This window comes from Vipera ursinii (genome assembly GCF_947247035.1).
Source record: "Vipera ursinii genome assembly, chromosome: 6".
Lineage (NCBI taxonomy): Eukaryota > Metazoa > Chordata > Lepidosauria > Squamata > Viperidae > Vipera > Vipera ursinii.
In genome coordinates, this window is record NC_139515.1 from 68,569,486 (window position 1) to 68,586,549 (window position 17,064).

Consider the following 17,064-nt stretch of genomic DNA (forward strand, 5'->3'; position numbering starts at 1 on the left):
ATAGGTCTCTCTCTCTCTTTTTCTATCTCTATCATCTATCTATCTATCTGCATGTTTTCAACCTATATGGTCCTGAGCTTTCTTTTGCCAATATATATTCTTTTGCTAATTATTCTGCCAATAATTCACCAAAATTTGCATTCCTGAATTTATTTATAAAACGGCCAATATATTCACTGAACAACAAAGGAAAAGCCAAAGCAAGTGAAACAAAACAAAATTGATCAAACAATATTGTTGTTGTTGTTAGCTGCGAAGTCGTGTCCGACCCATCGCGACCCTATGGACAACATTCCTCCAGGCCTTCCTGTCCTCTACCATCTTCTGGAGTCCATTTAAGCTCATCAAACAATATACAATTTTTTAAAATTATCCAAACATAGGTGGGCAAATGTTGAGGTATTGAACTATAGAAGATTCATTTATTTATTGTCTATCTCAAGTAGGACTCATTTTAAATTCATAAGACAACCAATCTTTAATAGCTAATAAATCAAAGGGGTGGGGAATGGTATGGCCAGAGACTATCCTCCTTCCTTCCTTCCTTCCTTCCTTCCTTCCTTCCTTCCTTCCTTCCTTCCTTCCTTCCTTCCTTCCTTGCCATTGTGATTTATAAAGTATAATTTATGGTGTAATATATGGATAAAACCATGCATTAAAACATCCCTGAGCTGGCATGGATTCATGGCAAAGAGTTGTAGAGATAGGCGGTTTAATAGGTTCAAATGAAGTCACAAAGCCGATGGGTGAATTTTCTTTTCCACCAAGCCCACTTCCTGAAGTTGCTATGAAGATGAAAGAAACCAAGCTATGCATGTCAGATGAGCTCCTTCAAAAGAGAATAAAATAAACCGGCAATCAGGCAAGGTGTAGTATTTATTGCATGCATGTGTATGTGTATAAAGGTAAACAATAAACATGCAAACAAATAGGAGCTGTGAACACCAAATTATAGTTCTTTCAAGGACAATCGGTGGAGCAGGAGGGGCAATTTAGGATGGCGTCGTGTGGTTCATTTTTAAGACCTTCGGTCATTCATCTTTATGTTCCCCCCCCTTTATGTATGCCCACACTTACACCCCCATCTCTTCATTTCTTCCTTCTCACCTGCCACCCTGAGCCTTGGTCTATTGATCTCAGCAGCTTTCAAATTTGTGTCTCGCAGAGCCTTAAACCTCTCCTCTTTTCTTAGGCCCACGAAGGTGGCCTAAGGATTAATGAGAAATGTCAATGCTATAGAAACCAAAGCAGTTTCATCACACACCCCATCTCATTCAAAATCATGTTTAAGGCTCCAGAGATCAAGGAGGACTGGTGCAGAGACACAGAAAATTGCACAGTTATTGGGGGACTGCCCCTAGGATCAGGCTGAAGTGAAGGGACAAGGAATGGTGGGAGTCTCACTTGTCTTCTGACAAAGAGCTGCCACTTTAGAAATCCCTCCTATTATCCCCACGGTGCCACAAACCCTATTCAATTGCGGGAAGAAAAAAAAAGAAGCTTTGATTTGGGGCAGAATGAGAGAAAGGCTTAGATAAATCGCCTGTCTATGTTTAAAATTATTTTCTGAACAGCCGATCTCCCCACCACCACCACCTCACCCCTGGTTTTAATGTCAAGGCAACAAGTTGAGCAAGTCAAAGGATTCCTTTTGGGTTCAAGACAGAGCCAGGCTGACTGTTGGGGACCTATATTTAGGGAAGAAACAGATCTGCCATTCCTGCTGAGCCATTACCTGGGCTGACTTTTAGCACCCCAGTTTTAAGGCCAGGAGAGATTGAAGGCATTGTTTAGTTAAGCTCAGCTGCTTTGTACACGGGCCTGGTTTTCAGTGTCGATGACATGTACATCAGATTATTTCACCTTCGGATCATTAAAGCTGCAAAGCAAGAACAGCATGGGAGAAATTAGGCCAAACTGTTACTGCATAGTAAGAAGTAAGGACGTTGGGAATGGTGGTGATGTTTCTTAAGAATTAATCCCCAACAGGTGTTTTGTTTCCCCAAATTCATGTAATTTAACCATAAATAACAGAGTGCCATGGTTGAGGGACAAAAGTAGCTATCAGATCTTCTGGAATCCTAGCAGTGTTCTTTGCCATCTCTTTTTCCTGCATCTTCTTAAATATTTAAATTGCTTGTGTTATACCAGATTGTCTTTTGCTGAAGCATTTTAGGAATTAGAGCCCAACTTTGTGGAGCACTGCTTGTTTGCTGCGGCTTTTAAAAAGTCTATCGGAAGGGAGACCTCATTAGAAATCAGCTTTTTTTAAAACCTGATGCTATCCTCTTGGTGGGGCAAAAGAGATAAGTGTGTATGTTCATCTCTTTTGCAAAGAGCAAAGAGAAAGTGTTGCAAAGAACACTTTCTGTTCTTTTTATAATAACAGTAGGGTTGCATTTGCTATTGTTGCTCTGTGCACCTATTTACCTGATCTACCTGCTAATTGGGAATTCTGGAAGCTCTCAGAATCGCATCAGACTGGGGAAGATTGCAATAGAAAACCCTCTCATTGTTAAATAATTCAACCTAATGCTGTGCTGAAAAATTCTGTTACATTTTTTTCTGGCGTTCATTCATTCTAAAGAAAGAGAAATAGTTTTCAAAATTTATTTCAGTGGAGGAAAGATTTTTTCCCCATAGTACTTTGATGGATGGAGCATGTTTGCTACATTATAAGATGGCCAAGGAATGCCCTGCCTTTTATTATAGAATTGTCTCTTTGGAGTGTTATATCTCAGAGTTGTATCTGTCCTGACTTTCTGCACTTCTCTTCAAACTTGATGGAAAATCCTATCAGCCTGTTTTAGTTTGGAAAGTTTTCCAAACTACCCCAAAGGTGCATTTTCAAAAGGCAACTGGACTTTGTTTTTCCTTGAAGATGTTTCGCTTCTCATCCAAGAAGCTTCTTCCATTCTGCCTGAATAGTGGAGAATGGAAGGATTTGGGCACCTACAGAAGCCTCAGAGAAATGGAAAGATGGCTTAGCAGAAAACAGCAATCCTAGTAGTTATGTCCTCTGTTGCTTCTCAGTGGAAGAAAGCCACCAAATATCTGATAATAAGCCTAACAAGCAACCTTTTCTTCATGCAATTTTTTTTCAGAAATTGCAAGATCAGCATAATGTCAGTTTGATCCAATATAAGACAACTTCATATGGACATAGCAGACTGAAATAAAATGATCAGGACTCTAATTCAGGGCTTTTCAATCAGTGGTACGGGTACCACCTGTGGTACATTGGCACCTGGCAGGTGGTACGTGACCATCCTAGAAAAGTAGTGGCGGAGGGGAATGAGCTGAACCGGTGGCAGCACCACACAAGCCTGAGCGAGAGATGGCTGGAGCTGCAGGGATGTCAGGGCTCAGCAGAAGCGCCAGGATCAGCGTTTCTTCAGGGCTGTTGGCTCAGTGGAAGTGCCAGGATCAGCACCAGGCTCCAGCTGGAAGAAGCACCGATCAGCTGGAATGTTGCAGCATCTCCAGGGTCTTGTGATTTACATTTAGATGCTTGGCAACTGATTCATATTTATGACAGTCACAGTGTCCCAGGGTCATGTGAAGTGACCAAAACCTGCTGCATCCACCCAGCAGATGGGGGGGGAATTAAAAACCAAACACCCCCTACCCCAGCCCCACTGCCAATCCTCAACAGAAATGCTCACAACAATGAAAACCTCGGACAGGAGGAAGAGCACTGCTGGGTGGACAGGCAGGTGTCTTGCTTGACTATGGCTTGGGGGACACTTTTTTCAGTGCCGTTGTAATTTCCAACAGTCACTAAGCGAACTGTTGTAAGTCGAGGACTACCTGTACTTCATCAGTTTTTCCTTTTTTTTCGGTCATCAAGTTTTTGACACCTTGCTAGGCAACTGGTGGTACTCGGATGTTGCCATATCCTAAAAGTGGTACAATGGGTGAAAAGGTTGAAAAGCCCTGCTCTAATTATTCCGCAACAAGTTTAATATGTGAAAAACATGATAAAAACAGTAATCAAGCTGTCTCAAAGTGGGCTACCTGAACCAGAATATGGTGTTTATGAGTAAGGAGAATTTTAGCATACATTAATCTTTGAGGTGCCTTATTTGTATTTGAACTATAAGCAGTTGCATATTTGGCGGGGTGGTGGTGGTGGTTGAATATTAGCATAAAGTTGCTTAAACCTACAGTGGAAAAATCAAAGGATGCATGTATGTAGCAAAAAGTTCATCGTAATGATTACTTTCCCTGCCTAATCTGTAAAGATCTGCCACAGCACATCAGACTGAATGAACTGAATTTCTGGTGTTGATGTTGATAAGATGGGAATGTATTTCCTAGAGGTCAATCAGTTTTTTGTGTTGACTTCCCTTTCAGTGGACAACCTATACCCAGGGTGACTTACACTGAGGAAGAGAAGAAGACATGGGGGATAGTCTTTAGGGAGCTGAAGACTCTCTATCCTACGCATGCTTGCTATGAACACAACCATGTTTTTCCACTCCTGGAAAAATACTGCGGCTACCAAGAAGATAACATTCCCCAGCTCGAAGATGTCTCAGACTTTTTGAGAAGTAAGTAAACTGGTTGAAAAACCATGACTTCTGTATCAGAAGCCATCAGGCTGCAGTTCTGTCCGTATATTAATAGGAGTAAGTAATTCAATGATTTTTGAATAAGAATGCTGAATTGAACTTTAGAGCATAGCTAAATCTGATTTCAGCCACATGGTAATCTAGAACTTTTCTGTTCTTTCCAGGCTGTACTGGATTTCGTTTACGGCCCGTGGCTGGTCTTCTTTCATCTCGAGATTTTTTGGGTGGCTTGGCTTTTAGAGTATTTCACTCTACACAGTACATTCGTCATTCATCAAAACCAATGTATACACCCGAACCGTACGTATTTGGTCTTATAAAGTATACAGTTGTATTATAGTTGGAAGCCTGGACTATTATGCAAGATCAAAGGGGAAGTGAACCAAAACAGTATAGAAATGTGCATATAACTTTATAGTCAATTTGTAGAAGATATGCATGAATATTCTCCAGAGATGATTGGTTTTTATTTAGAGATCATGAGTCTATAAGTTGGTACAACAAAGAACAAGAAAAAAAGGGAAGGATATATATATATATGTTGGAAAAGGGACACGGTGGCTCAGTGGGTTAGGACACTGAGCTTGTCGATCAGAAGGTCGGCAGTTTGGTGGGTCGAATCCTGAGTGCCGCGTAACAGAGTGAGTGCCTGTTACTCGTCCCAGCTTCTGCCAACCTAGCAGTTCGAAAGCACGTAAAAATGCAAGTAGAAAAATAGGGACCACTACGGTGGGAAGGTAACAGCGTTCTGTGCACCTTTGGCATCTAGTCATGCCGGCCACATGACCACGGAGACGTCCTCAGACACAGCGCTGGCTCTTCGGCTTTGAAATGGAGATGAGCACCAGCCGCTAGAGTTGGAAACGACTAGCACATATGTGCGGGGGAACCTTTACCTTTACATATATATATATATATATATATATATATATATATATATATATATATATATATATATATATATATATATATATATGTTAAATGTTTGTTAAGCATTCAGAATACACTTGCTTAGTCCCAGACACGGGACAAATCTTATTTCCTGTTTCAGCCTAGCCCAAGGCCATCTACAGGCAGTAGCCACAGCAGTGGCAGCTCATATTTGTGTAAAAAAATTTTTTTTGGCTTGCTAACAAAGAATAAAGGGAGACCGATATGATCATTTCAAACTTATTTGTTCTCATAAGTCAGCCATACCCTTCTGAGATTCTTTGTTAGCAAGCCAAAAAAAGCAGGTAATCTGGTATACTCCATATATCTTTGGCCAAAATTCTTGCATTCTCTTGCTTTTGGCTGGCTAAGCTTGAAAGAAGTCCAAAACATGTGTAGCAAAAGACATTGCTTCTCCCAGCAAGGATTCTTCCCTCTCACAAACACATCCCATCATAAAGTTTTCATACTGGTTTATGTTTTCTTTTAGTGATGTTTGCCATGAACTCCTAGGACATGTCCCTCTATTTGCTGACCCTAGTTTTGCTCAGTTTTCTCAAGTAAGTAAAAGCTAAATTTTAATGTTGATAGTTGACCAGCAGGAAATTCACTCAGGCAGGAGAGAATCCATTAGTTCTCCAAGGGATCCAGAAAGATTTGAAAACTTGATTTTGGTCCCAGGCCTGAGGCTGATGCTTATTACTTGTCTAAGGCCCTGTTTTGTGTTGCTTTGTTTTGCTTTGCTCTGTTGATTCTGTCGTTTTTAGTCTGGGCTCCCTATTTGGTTTAATGTTTTTAGTTATTTTTATGCTTTTTTAGTTTTTTTATATCATGCAGAGCCCATCAGACTTGGGTAGCCAATAAATTTAAATAGCTACATTAAATAAAATTATTGAAATACTAGCAACACCAATACTGTGACAGAAAGTTCAATTTTGCAATAGTGGTGAATATCTGTAGCTTGGATGTAGGATGAGCCTCACCTGATGTAACCTCCCCTTCACAAGACCCATTACAAGACTCCCACTGATGACTCACACCTGTCCCATCACAAGATCCTCACTTGACACACCCACACCTGACCCATCACAAGATCCTCACTTGACACACCCACACCTGACCCATCACAAGATCTACTAACCACACAAAGCCCTTGTAAGCAGAAGAACACCAACACTGACATCCCCTAAACTCCGCTGAAGATGTTACCTAGCCAGGTAATGAAATGTTCGGAAACCAACCCACAAGCTCGGAGAACGAACCTTCACCCTCAAGTTCACTTTTATCAGTAAAGCTGCATTCCTATACAGGTAGTCCTCAACTTACAATCACAACTGGGACCACAATTTCTGTTGCTAAGCAAGGTGTTTGTTAAGTGAGTTGCACCCAATTTTGCAACTTGTATGCATGTTGCATAGATGCATTTTTTTCCTCTACAAGCTACATACATAACAATGTCTGTAATTCCCCATGTTGGAAGGAAATGCAATTTACAAATAGAAAAAAGAAATATTTTTCTTGATAATTTTTCTCCCTTTTATTTCGTTTTTCAGATTAAAAAAGTTGTTTGTGCATGTGTGTGTGCAGGAATGTGTGTAAATGACAATAAAAATAAAAAACTGAAAATGTTTTGCTTCTACAGGAGATTGGATTGGCTTCTCTAGGAGCTCCAGATGATTATATTGAGAAACTTGCAACGGTCAGTGTTCAATTCTGATAATAGCTTCAGTCACATCCTGCAATTAATAAGGAATTAATTGGTTAATTGGCTGGCTGGTTTCAGAGTTATCTTGAAATTCTCCCTTGAAAAATAATTCATTTTTACATGATAAGTACATTATATTAATGTAGCTAACCATTAAAAATTCTTTAACTATTGTAGTACTGTTATAAGCTTGAAATATTTCCCAAAAGATTACAACCATTAATGCATTGGCATATTATGTACAGGTGAAACAAATAGCATTTTGAAGGTTAGTTATATGCAGAGAGAGTCAGGATCCTACCCAAATAAAGAAGTAACCATTATTCATTGATAATAGAATCATCAAGAAAGTATCCATTGATGAACTATTCATAGAACAAAATTTTCCTTTTTAGGACTGATTCTGTTCCTTTCATTTATTTCATAGCCCTATTTCAGCATCATCTGAAATTCTGTAGGCCACAGTAAATAATCTCTACACCTTATTTTACATCAGGTTTACTGGTTCACTGTGGAATTTGGCCTCTGTAAAGAAGGCAATGCAATTAAGGCCTACGGTGCTGGACTCTTGTCATCATATGGTGAACTGCAAGTACGAATTCATGATTTCTGCAAATGAAGTTGCTGAACCTTTCTGCAAAGTAAAAATTTGGCCTAGTGATGTTTATATAGTTTTGTTTCAAATGCAATCTACCTTAAATGCGGTGGCTTTTTTTCTGGTATCTTATGGTCTTCTTCTTCCTTGAAATCCTTATTCTACAAATTTTCAAATTTAACGCTATTCTGCTTCCTGGGGGGGGGAAGTCGCTGTGACATCACTGTGCAAGCCACATCTTTACTTTCCATCTTGGGGCAAAGGAATATTTTAAAACAGGCTATCCATTACTGTGGAAGCCCACTTCATTTTCATTCTGAGCATTAAGTTGCTGCTGCCGGGGTTGAAGGATCAAGCACAGAGTGAGCACCCTCAGTATGGAAGGTGGTCACTCTGTGCTTGAAACTTCAACCCTGGCAGCACCCTCATGCTCTCAGTATGGGGAGTCCCAAATTCATGGTGACATGTTGTCTTATAAAAAAATAATAATTAAATAAACAGAGATCATGTCCTGCTCCCTCTTCCTCCTCTTCCTAATGCCTTCTAGAGAAAGAAAGATATCATGCTGCACAAGCCTTCTCCAACCCTTTTAAAATTAAAAGGAAGAAAACAAAGGTGTGCGTGACAACTGCAAGATGGGTGGTGGTATACACTGATTCAATCAATCAATCAATAAACTATGGCTCTTCAAAAATAATATCAGTGTGCTATTTATGGACCATTGCAGGGGTGTCAAACTGCCGGCCCACAGGCCGGATGCGTCATCCAGAAGCCGCGCCCACCCCATTGCCGGCAATGGCAAAACTGTCCCGATACGTTCCGCGACATCACGTGACGTCATGGGTTTGATATGCCTGGACTATTGGGTTCATGTGAAAGAAAAGCCATGGTGATATGCCTAAAATAAATTTGATAAAAGAACCAGGGTGGGTTCAAAGTTCATTTCCATCTGTATTATTTTGGCTAGGTTTTTAGTCTGTGCGACCATCTTGTATTTTTCTTCTTGTGAGTAGAAATGAGATTGATATACCGTATATACTTGAGTATAAGCCGACTCGAGTATAAGCCGAGACCCCAAATTTCACCCCCAAAAACTGGAAAAAGTTGTTGACTCGAGTATAAGCCGATCCGCCGTTCTGCAAGCCTCTGCCGCCAGCAGAGGCTCGATCCGCCATTTTGCAAGCCTGAATACACAGGAATACCCTGTGTGGCCTTGGCTCTCCGGGAAGCCCTGGCTGTCCGCTTCCTCGCTCCACGTGCGTTCCCCGGGCAAATCGCGGTGCCCAGAAGGCGAGGAAACATGCCTGCTCCAGTCGCCCCCCCTTCCCTCAGGAGACGCGAAGCAAGTGACCGCCCAGAGCTTACCGAGGACTTGCTTCGGTGCTTCCAGGATCGCGCGCACCTCTCCCAAGCCGCCGCCCGGAGACCTGCCGAAGTTTGGGGAGGTTTGGGGAGGTTTGGGGAGGTGCGCGCGCACCTCCCCAAACCTCCCCAAACGTCGGCAGGTCTCCGTTCCTCTGCGCCCTGCCTGCCTGCTTCTTTCCACAGCGGAAAGAAGCAGGCAGGCAGGGGGCGGAGGAACGGAGACCCGGCGACGTTTGGGGAGGTTTGGGCGCCTCCCCAAACATCCCCAAACGTCGCCGGGTCTCCGTTCCTCTGTGCCCTGCCTGCCTGCTTCTTTCCACAGCGGAAAGAAGCAGGCAGGCAGGGGGCGGAGGAACGGAGACCCGGCGACGTTTGGGGAGGTTTGGGCGCCTCCCCAAACATCCCCAAACGTCGCCGGGTCTCCGTTCCTCCGCCCCCTGCCAGCCTGCTTCTTTCCGCTGTGGAAAGAAGCAGGCAGGCAGGGCACAGAGGAACGGAGACCCGGCGACGTTTGGGGATATTTGGGGAGGCGCCCAAACCTCCCCAAACGTCGCCGGGTCTCCGTTCCTCCGCCCCCTGCCAGCCTGCTTCTTTCCGCTGTGGAAAGAAGCAGGCAGGCAGGGCACAGAGGAACGGAGACCCGGCGACGTTTGGGGATGTTTGGGGAGGCGCCCAAACCTCCCCAAACGTCGCCGGGTCTCCGTTCCTCCGCCCCCTGCCAGCCTGCTTCTTTCCGCTGTGGAAAGAAGCAGGCAGGCAGGGCGCAGAGGAACGGAGACCCGGCGACGTTTGGGGATGTTTGGGGAGGCGCCCAAACCTCCCCAAACGTCGCCGGGTCTCCGTTCCTCCGCCCCCTGCCAGCCTGCTTCTTTCCGCTGTGGAAAGAAGCAGGCAGGCAGGGCACAGAGGAACGGAGACCCGGCGACGTTTGGGGATATTTGGGGAGGCGCCCAAACCTCCCCAAACGTCGCCGGGTCTCCGTTCCTCCGCCCCCTGCCAGCCTGCTTCTTTCCGCTGTGGAAAGAAGCAGGCAGGCAGGGGGCGGAGGAACGGAGACCCGGCTTCGTTTGGGGAGGTTTGGGGAGGTGCGCGCGCACCTCCCCAAACCTCCCCAAACTTCGGCAGGTCTCCGGACGGCGGCTTGGGAGAGGTGAGCACGATCCCGGAAGCTCCAAAGCCTCGGCCGCGCACAAGTCCTCGGTAAGTTTTTTTGTTGACTGGAGTATAAGCCGAAGTGGAAGTTTTCAGCCCAAAAAGTGGGCTGAAAAATTCGGCTTATACTCAAGTATATACGGTATTTCCCATAGACCCATTAGAACAATGGATAAACTTAGGACATGCTAAATTGTGAAACTACAGTCCATCTCAGTCCTATTGAACTGAAGGGATTCCTTTGTGGTTATGCTGGTCATTGGAAAGGACTGGCCAGAAATGATATGAATTTTGGGTAGAGCTCCTGAACTCCTGGTGCCTTCAGAAGTATTGTACTGCAGTCTTCATTATTATCAGTCAGCGTATCCAATATTTTGCTAACTCTAACCACAATAGGAGTTTTATTCCAATACCATCTGGAGGCTGACGTGTTAAAGAATGCTGTTGTAAGATAGTGGATCTTCTTTTAGTCCACGAAGGCATCAATAAATCTATCACCCTTGTTAATTAATATATAAAACAGTACTGCAAGAAAAAATGGAATATAATCATCCTTCTAAATGGAATATCCCAGTTTTGAGTTGCCATCACATAATTCCCTTCTGTAAAGACATTCCATCATGGCCACATGTTTCCTTTTTTTTCCAATATTTTTTCTGAAATCTGAGTTATGAGGATGCTAAGCGCTCAGCCAGATTTTTTGTTTGTTTTCCTTGATATTTTGGCGCTCTAATTTAATTTGCATTTCTACACTCCTAGGACGTATCTCTGTATACTTGACTACAATACAGTGACACTCCCCAATTCTATTCAGTACTGGAAAGGATTATTAGAATTTACTAAGCTTCAATTGTGGCTGCAACAATAATTTCTGTTTAAAATAAAAAAACCCTTCTGTCCTTTTCCTTTAGCACGCTCTGTCAGATAAACCTGTCACTGAACCTCTCATCTTGGAAAAGACTGCAATCCAAAAATATCCTGTTACTGAATTCCAGCCCATTTACTACGTAGCTGAAAGTTTTGAAGATGCAAAACAGAAGTTAAGGTAGGATCTGTGTCAAGTTTCTGACGTATGGGCTTTTCAAGTGACTCTGAGGCATTGTTTACCTTAAAAGTCCTTTATTAGCCCAATACACCAGCAATTGCTTGCTCGAAGGAAGCTGGAATCTGAAATCTCCGCCCCCTTGCACAATATATTAAAACACAATTCTCCACCTTTCTAATTTTGTCATTAATCATATTCTCCTATTAATTTAAAGAATCAGTTTCCCTTCCGTTAGAAAACCTACCAAGCTCTTATCTTCTTTAATTTCAGATGGCCTTGAGGAACAATCCTCCTCTTCCCCCCTCCCAATCTCTTAAAGCAATACACAAGTTTAACATATGAAATGGCTACTTCTTCATCTCTTGTCAAGCAATAACATTCGATGTTAGCAGCGTTGACATCCTGCTTAGATTATTGCAAGTGGTTTCACGGGTATCAGTACCATAGGTTTACTGCCAGCTACCACAGCAATCATTAATTTGAAAAAGGTGTTATAAAGGTATTAATAAAAGGTCACCTGTGATATAAATGATAACCCAGAGAAGCTGGACCAAGGGATAAACCAGAGAAGACTGAGAAATTGAGACTGCAGGAAATACATTGAAAGAGCAAAACAAACCAACAAACAAACACCACACTCTGTTTTGTCCCCTTATCAAAGGAAAGGAATAGCTTGCACTCCACCTCTAAGGCATGCATAATAGTTTTTATTTATTGCACAAGATCTCAGTTTTATCGTTCATCTTTACATTTCAAACAAATCATAAAATTTACAGTTGCCAGCTGTAAAGAATGACATTTCGCCAAAAGAAATGAACATATGGCTACCTTTAAATGTTTGCTCTGCATTGTACAGAAAATATGCCTCAACGATTTCACGGCCATTTTCAGTCCGCTACAATCCATATACTGAAAGAATTGAAGTTTTGGACAATATCAAGCAATTAAAGAATTTGGCAGATGCCATTGGCAGTAAGTATTTAAAATCACAACTTTGGATGGCTTTATTCGGATGCCAAGAATCTTTTATATGTGTGCTTTTGTCTTTTCATTTTATTCAACTAATAATTCCTTATGTACAAAGAAATGGATGCTTGATTTCCAGTGCATTTTTAAACTTCAAAGCACTATATGAGATAGATGGAATCAAGTATCATGATTTTCACATCCATAATAAATTGAAAGCAGGTTTTTTAAACTCCAATTCTAGTAGCATATTTAAAATAAACCCTTTTGTGATTAGATTGTGGTGACAGTTGTATTCATTCTTTCCTGGAATTCAGAGGAGTTTCATAATGAATGTAGTTTTGTATATGTACCATATGCATATCTGCTGTTTATCAGCCTCAATAATGTCTTTTTAATAGTTTCCTATTAAAGATCTGAAGAACTGAAAAAGTGTTTATTAATGGTTGTGCACAAAAAGATTATTGTGTCAGTGGGAGCTTCTATGTTGTATGGAATCTATAGACAATAAATTTGCAGTTGTAGCACAGTTCATCACCTCATTTTTTTTCATAGGTCACGCAATACTTTTCCTCCAAACACATATATTATCAGCATATATGTGAATTGCCTTGCATTCTTCCTATGGCAATAAGTTTGTACTATTTGTTTTCTTTTGTTTGCCCAGTAATCTCTGCATTATTATCTCTACTGACAGAGTAAACCGGGAATAACTCCATACGCACTGCCTTGTATTCCATGAAGAAAATGCAAATGTAATACATATAGAGCAAAGTAAAACTTTTGTTTTCTTGATGTCTTTGCAGATGAAATGGAACTTCTTTGCAATGCTCTCCAGAAGATAAAGTGAAAGAGATACTTCTCGGCTCACCTTGCTTCTTTTCTTTCTTTTAACGAAGTCAGTTTGCCCATAATTAACATATAATGCAGAAAAGTAACAAAATCTAATATATTATATGCTTATGTATATCTATAAACAAATCCCTCTCCAGATTTTGATATGATCATATAAGTCTCTACAAAATTAATACAAATAATTCTTTAAGTAGGCCTTTCAAATATGATTTCTATATGCTAAGTGCTTATAATGTTACAGTAAGTCCTGGTATAAACCAATGCAACTTATATAATTGAAAAGGCAAAATGTAGGAAAATAGTAGAAAAGATAAGCATACTCAATTCATCTTTTATATAAGAGCTATACATTTTTGAAGTGTACTTTTATTCTTTCCAATCCAATATCACATTGTGAAGCTTATCAAGACTCTGTTAACAGGGTAACTCTCTGAAAATGTTATGGCAGGTGATCAGAGTTGGAGTAGGAGAAGAAATGACATAAGAAAGAGTGAAATTGAAAATGATTGCATATGGTCAAGGTTTCATTTAAAAAAAAAATCCAATACATCTCAGGAAAGAATTCAAGAAGCTACACCTGAACCATGAAAGTCTATTAATTTTACTTTTACTTTCTCACACTGCTAATTATCTATGGATTAGATATCAAGATTATGTTGATGTTAGGTATCATATATTATTGTGTAATAATGTCCAATAGGTTAAAGATAAATATTTTAAATTGATCAACTGGGATTGTTGTAAAGTTCCATAGGTAACCTATTGGGAAAAAGATAATTGTGACATGCAAAAGTCCAGCATGCTGTGCAAATGTTTTTTCTTCACTACTCATGTCCTACATACAACTCTGTCCCAGTTTACACATTCTATTGATGTATACTGCTCAAAAAAATAAAGGGAACACAAGATAACACATCCTACTATTAAATACAGTACATTATGTTGTTTAAGTGTTCCCTTTATTTTTTGAGCAGTATATTTTTGCTGGTAGAACCATTACAGTGGCAGAATATTTATGTGCTGCATATGTTGGCAAATTCATGGTTTACAGGGAAAAATACAATTTTTACTGCTATCTTTAAATATATATATGAATTATTTACATTTATCATCTGAAGAAGAGTATACATTAATACCCTTATTCAAATGATTCAAATACTAGCTAATGTAAAGCTAAACATTTTAATCTATACTAACATTTAAGTTCTTTGCTAGCTAATTTGTAGAAAAGATTACCCAAATGTCAATCATATTTTTCTTAAACCAATATTTAAAATGTATAATTATTTCAAATAAATACAATACATTTGCTGAGTCCTTCGGGAAAGGGCGGTATATAAATCTAAATAAATAAATAAATATTTTTGTGCATGGAACCTAATGGTTTTCATAATAGTTGTTCTCTAAAATTAATGTATTAATTACAATTGACTTACATTTTCAATTCATTTTCAATGAAATTTTGATGGTTCATGTTAAGATAGGAACAGATGCAATGGGGTTAATAAAAAGATTTGTTAAAATATATGCATAAGTGGTTTTCTGATGGAATGTAATCTGGTAATCCACAAATGAAGGAATGGGTATGTTGTGAACTAGGTTGATGTTACTGGAAAATTTTCTATTTGCATTATATATCTGATATGAAAAAAACGGAATTATGAAGATAAGCTGAATATGAGAAGCCATGTGATTTTCATTTCATATGATCCAGCTAATCATCCAATTAACATTTTAAATGAACGCAGTATGCAGCAATTACTTTCTTTATATGGGATTAAGTTTAATTGGACGTTTAAGATTTCATTGTCTAGTAGCAATCTGAAAAGCAACTGCTAGACTCCTAATAAGTACTCTTTCAGCTGATAAAATATAACATCGCTTAATATGGCTAAATTATATCCATGTTTTCCAAGGTTGTGACAAAAAAGGAGCAAATTAATTAAGATTGAATGTTGTCCTTAATTGTAAGAGTCACTGCAGCTCAGAGGTATCTAAAAAAATCACCTGGGATTGACCTAGCCAACGTAGGGATGAATACAAGAATAAATTTCATATAATTACTTAATACTTTAATATCATTAGACTTATTAAGAAAATGACTAATTCACATTTTATGAGACAGACTTATATTCCTCATGCGTCCTGAAACAATTTTTGTTCAGTATGCAACTAACCAATTCCTTTCAAAAAGAGAAATCTACTGTATACCTTTTATTTATTTATTTTATCCATTTTTAAAAACCTGTCTCCCATCTCACCCATAGACAGATTCTTGGAATTCTCCTTCTAGTTTCTGGGATTTTCTTGAACATGCTTCTCTCAATGAAATTACAATTAATTGAACTACTGTTTAAAACCCTAACTACTATTACAAATATTCATAAAATCATACATCTGCTTGAAAATTATTTGATTAACATTTCTATTATGATTATATCCCACTATTAAAATTGTAGCACAATCACCCATCAATTACAGTCTTCAAATTTTGCTGATAAACATTTTATATTATTATTACTATGTTACTTAAATCAATTAGATCCCTTTAGCTCTCTTGGATTTCCGAAAGCCCTAATAAGCAGGCATATACATAGAGTGAAGGCTATTGCTAAGCACGTTGATTTGTGTTTCTTAGATTGTAAGCCACCCTGAGTCTTCGGAGAAGGGCGGGATATAAATGGGATAAAAATAAAAAAATAAAAACAGTGTAAACAAAACAATAATTTTCAACAAAATATTTATTTTCCTTCTAAAGTTCTTTTAGAAATAACATTTCTGTTTCCCATAAAATAGTTAATATATACCAACTTTAAAAAAATCATGGCACATTAATATATACATACTATGTATCACAGTTTACATTACATTGCATTCAAATTTAAATTAAATTGCATTCAAATCAAGGGTTTAATAACCAAAGAAAAATAATGAGCAGCTATCCTCAAAAGCAGACTTCTATACTATCTTGAAGAAATTGTGCTTCACAATGATATACAGAGACACACAAGCACATTTATCACCTCTTAAATGAAAACTAATTGGAGACACAAATCAAAGAGAACTATATCAATGTAATCCACTGGTGTGGATTCAGCTGTCGAGCATTTTTTTTCAGCACCGAGGACAGCACCGTGGTGCCTCTACGAAATTTGCAATTGCCCATAGGGGTGAAGGATGAAATGGTGTCCAACCGCTTTGAATTGGTATTGAAGTGTTTCAGTCTCGAGCAACGGGATCTTAAATTCTTGTAAGGGAGCTCTTCAGTACCTTAAACACATATTTGGAGTCTGGGTTGTGGGTTCGTAGGTTTTGCAAAAATCGTGCAGGTGTTGTTTGCATTTAAGAGTTTATTCCTTGAAAGGTTTCAAGCAAGATTCTATTCGTGCAATGTGGCAATTCTGCATTTACCAAGACAATATCAAGGAACTGGGCATATTTCACCCAGTTTGTCCCTTTCCATGTAAAGAACAGACGAAGGTGGTTGTTTTTTTTTTAAACGGCAGGGACTGAGAGTAGTTTAAAGAGGCAGATGAAATGACATAAGAAAATAGGTGTTGCCGAGGAGGGGGGGATGGGAGGATCAAATTTATTAGGGAGTCTATTCATTCAAGAGATTTTAAGGTACCCTTAATAATACAACTTGTACATGTTTTTGACAGAAAATCAAAAACGTCTGATTTCTTTTTAATTTGACAGAATGTGCTTGGTACTAAATTCAAATTATTCTACACTGCAAACCTTCCTCAGAGCCTTTCGAGCGAGGTTGCTTCCCCGATGCCACCATCTGCCTTGGGGTGAATTCCACTGAATTCCGTGGAATTTCTACCAAGTAAACTGAAGAACCATACTTAAATGTCACGTTTATCCATAAACC

At 39.6% G+C, this 17,064-nt stretch overlaps 1 protein-coding gene across 1 annotated transcript in view; it reads left to right on the forward strand.

Annotated features, from left to right (window-relative positions):
• The window catches only part of PAH (phenylalanine hydroxylase), a 41,747-nt gene extending 28,443 nt beyond the window's left edge, over positions 1 to 13,304 (forward strand). Inside the window, exons 6-13 of the mRNA XM_083366668.1 lie at positions 4,357 to 4,553; positions 4,739 to 4,874; positions 5,995 to 6,064; positions 7,147 to 7,203; positions 7,706 to 7,801; positions 11,233 to 11,366; positions 12,223 to 12,338; positions 13,139 to 13,304. Of these exons, the coding sequence (XP_083222794.1) occupies positions 4,357 to 4,553; positions 4,739 to 4,874; positions 5,995 to 6,064; positions 7,147 to 7,203; positions 7,706 to 7,801; positions 11,233 to 11,366; positions 12,223 to 12,338; positions 13,139 to 13,182 (850 nt within the window). The 3' untranslated portion in view covers positions 13,183 to 13,304. The remainder of the gene's footprint in view (positions 1 to 4,356; positions 4,554 to 4,738; positions 4,875 to 5,994; positions 6,065 to 7,146; positions 7,204 to 7,705; positions 7,802 to 11,232; positions 11,367 to 12,222; positions 12,339 to 13,138) is intronic.
• Positions 13,305 to 17,064: the final 3,760 nt, after the last annotated feature.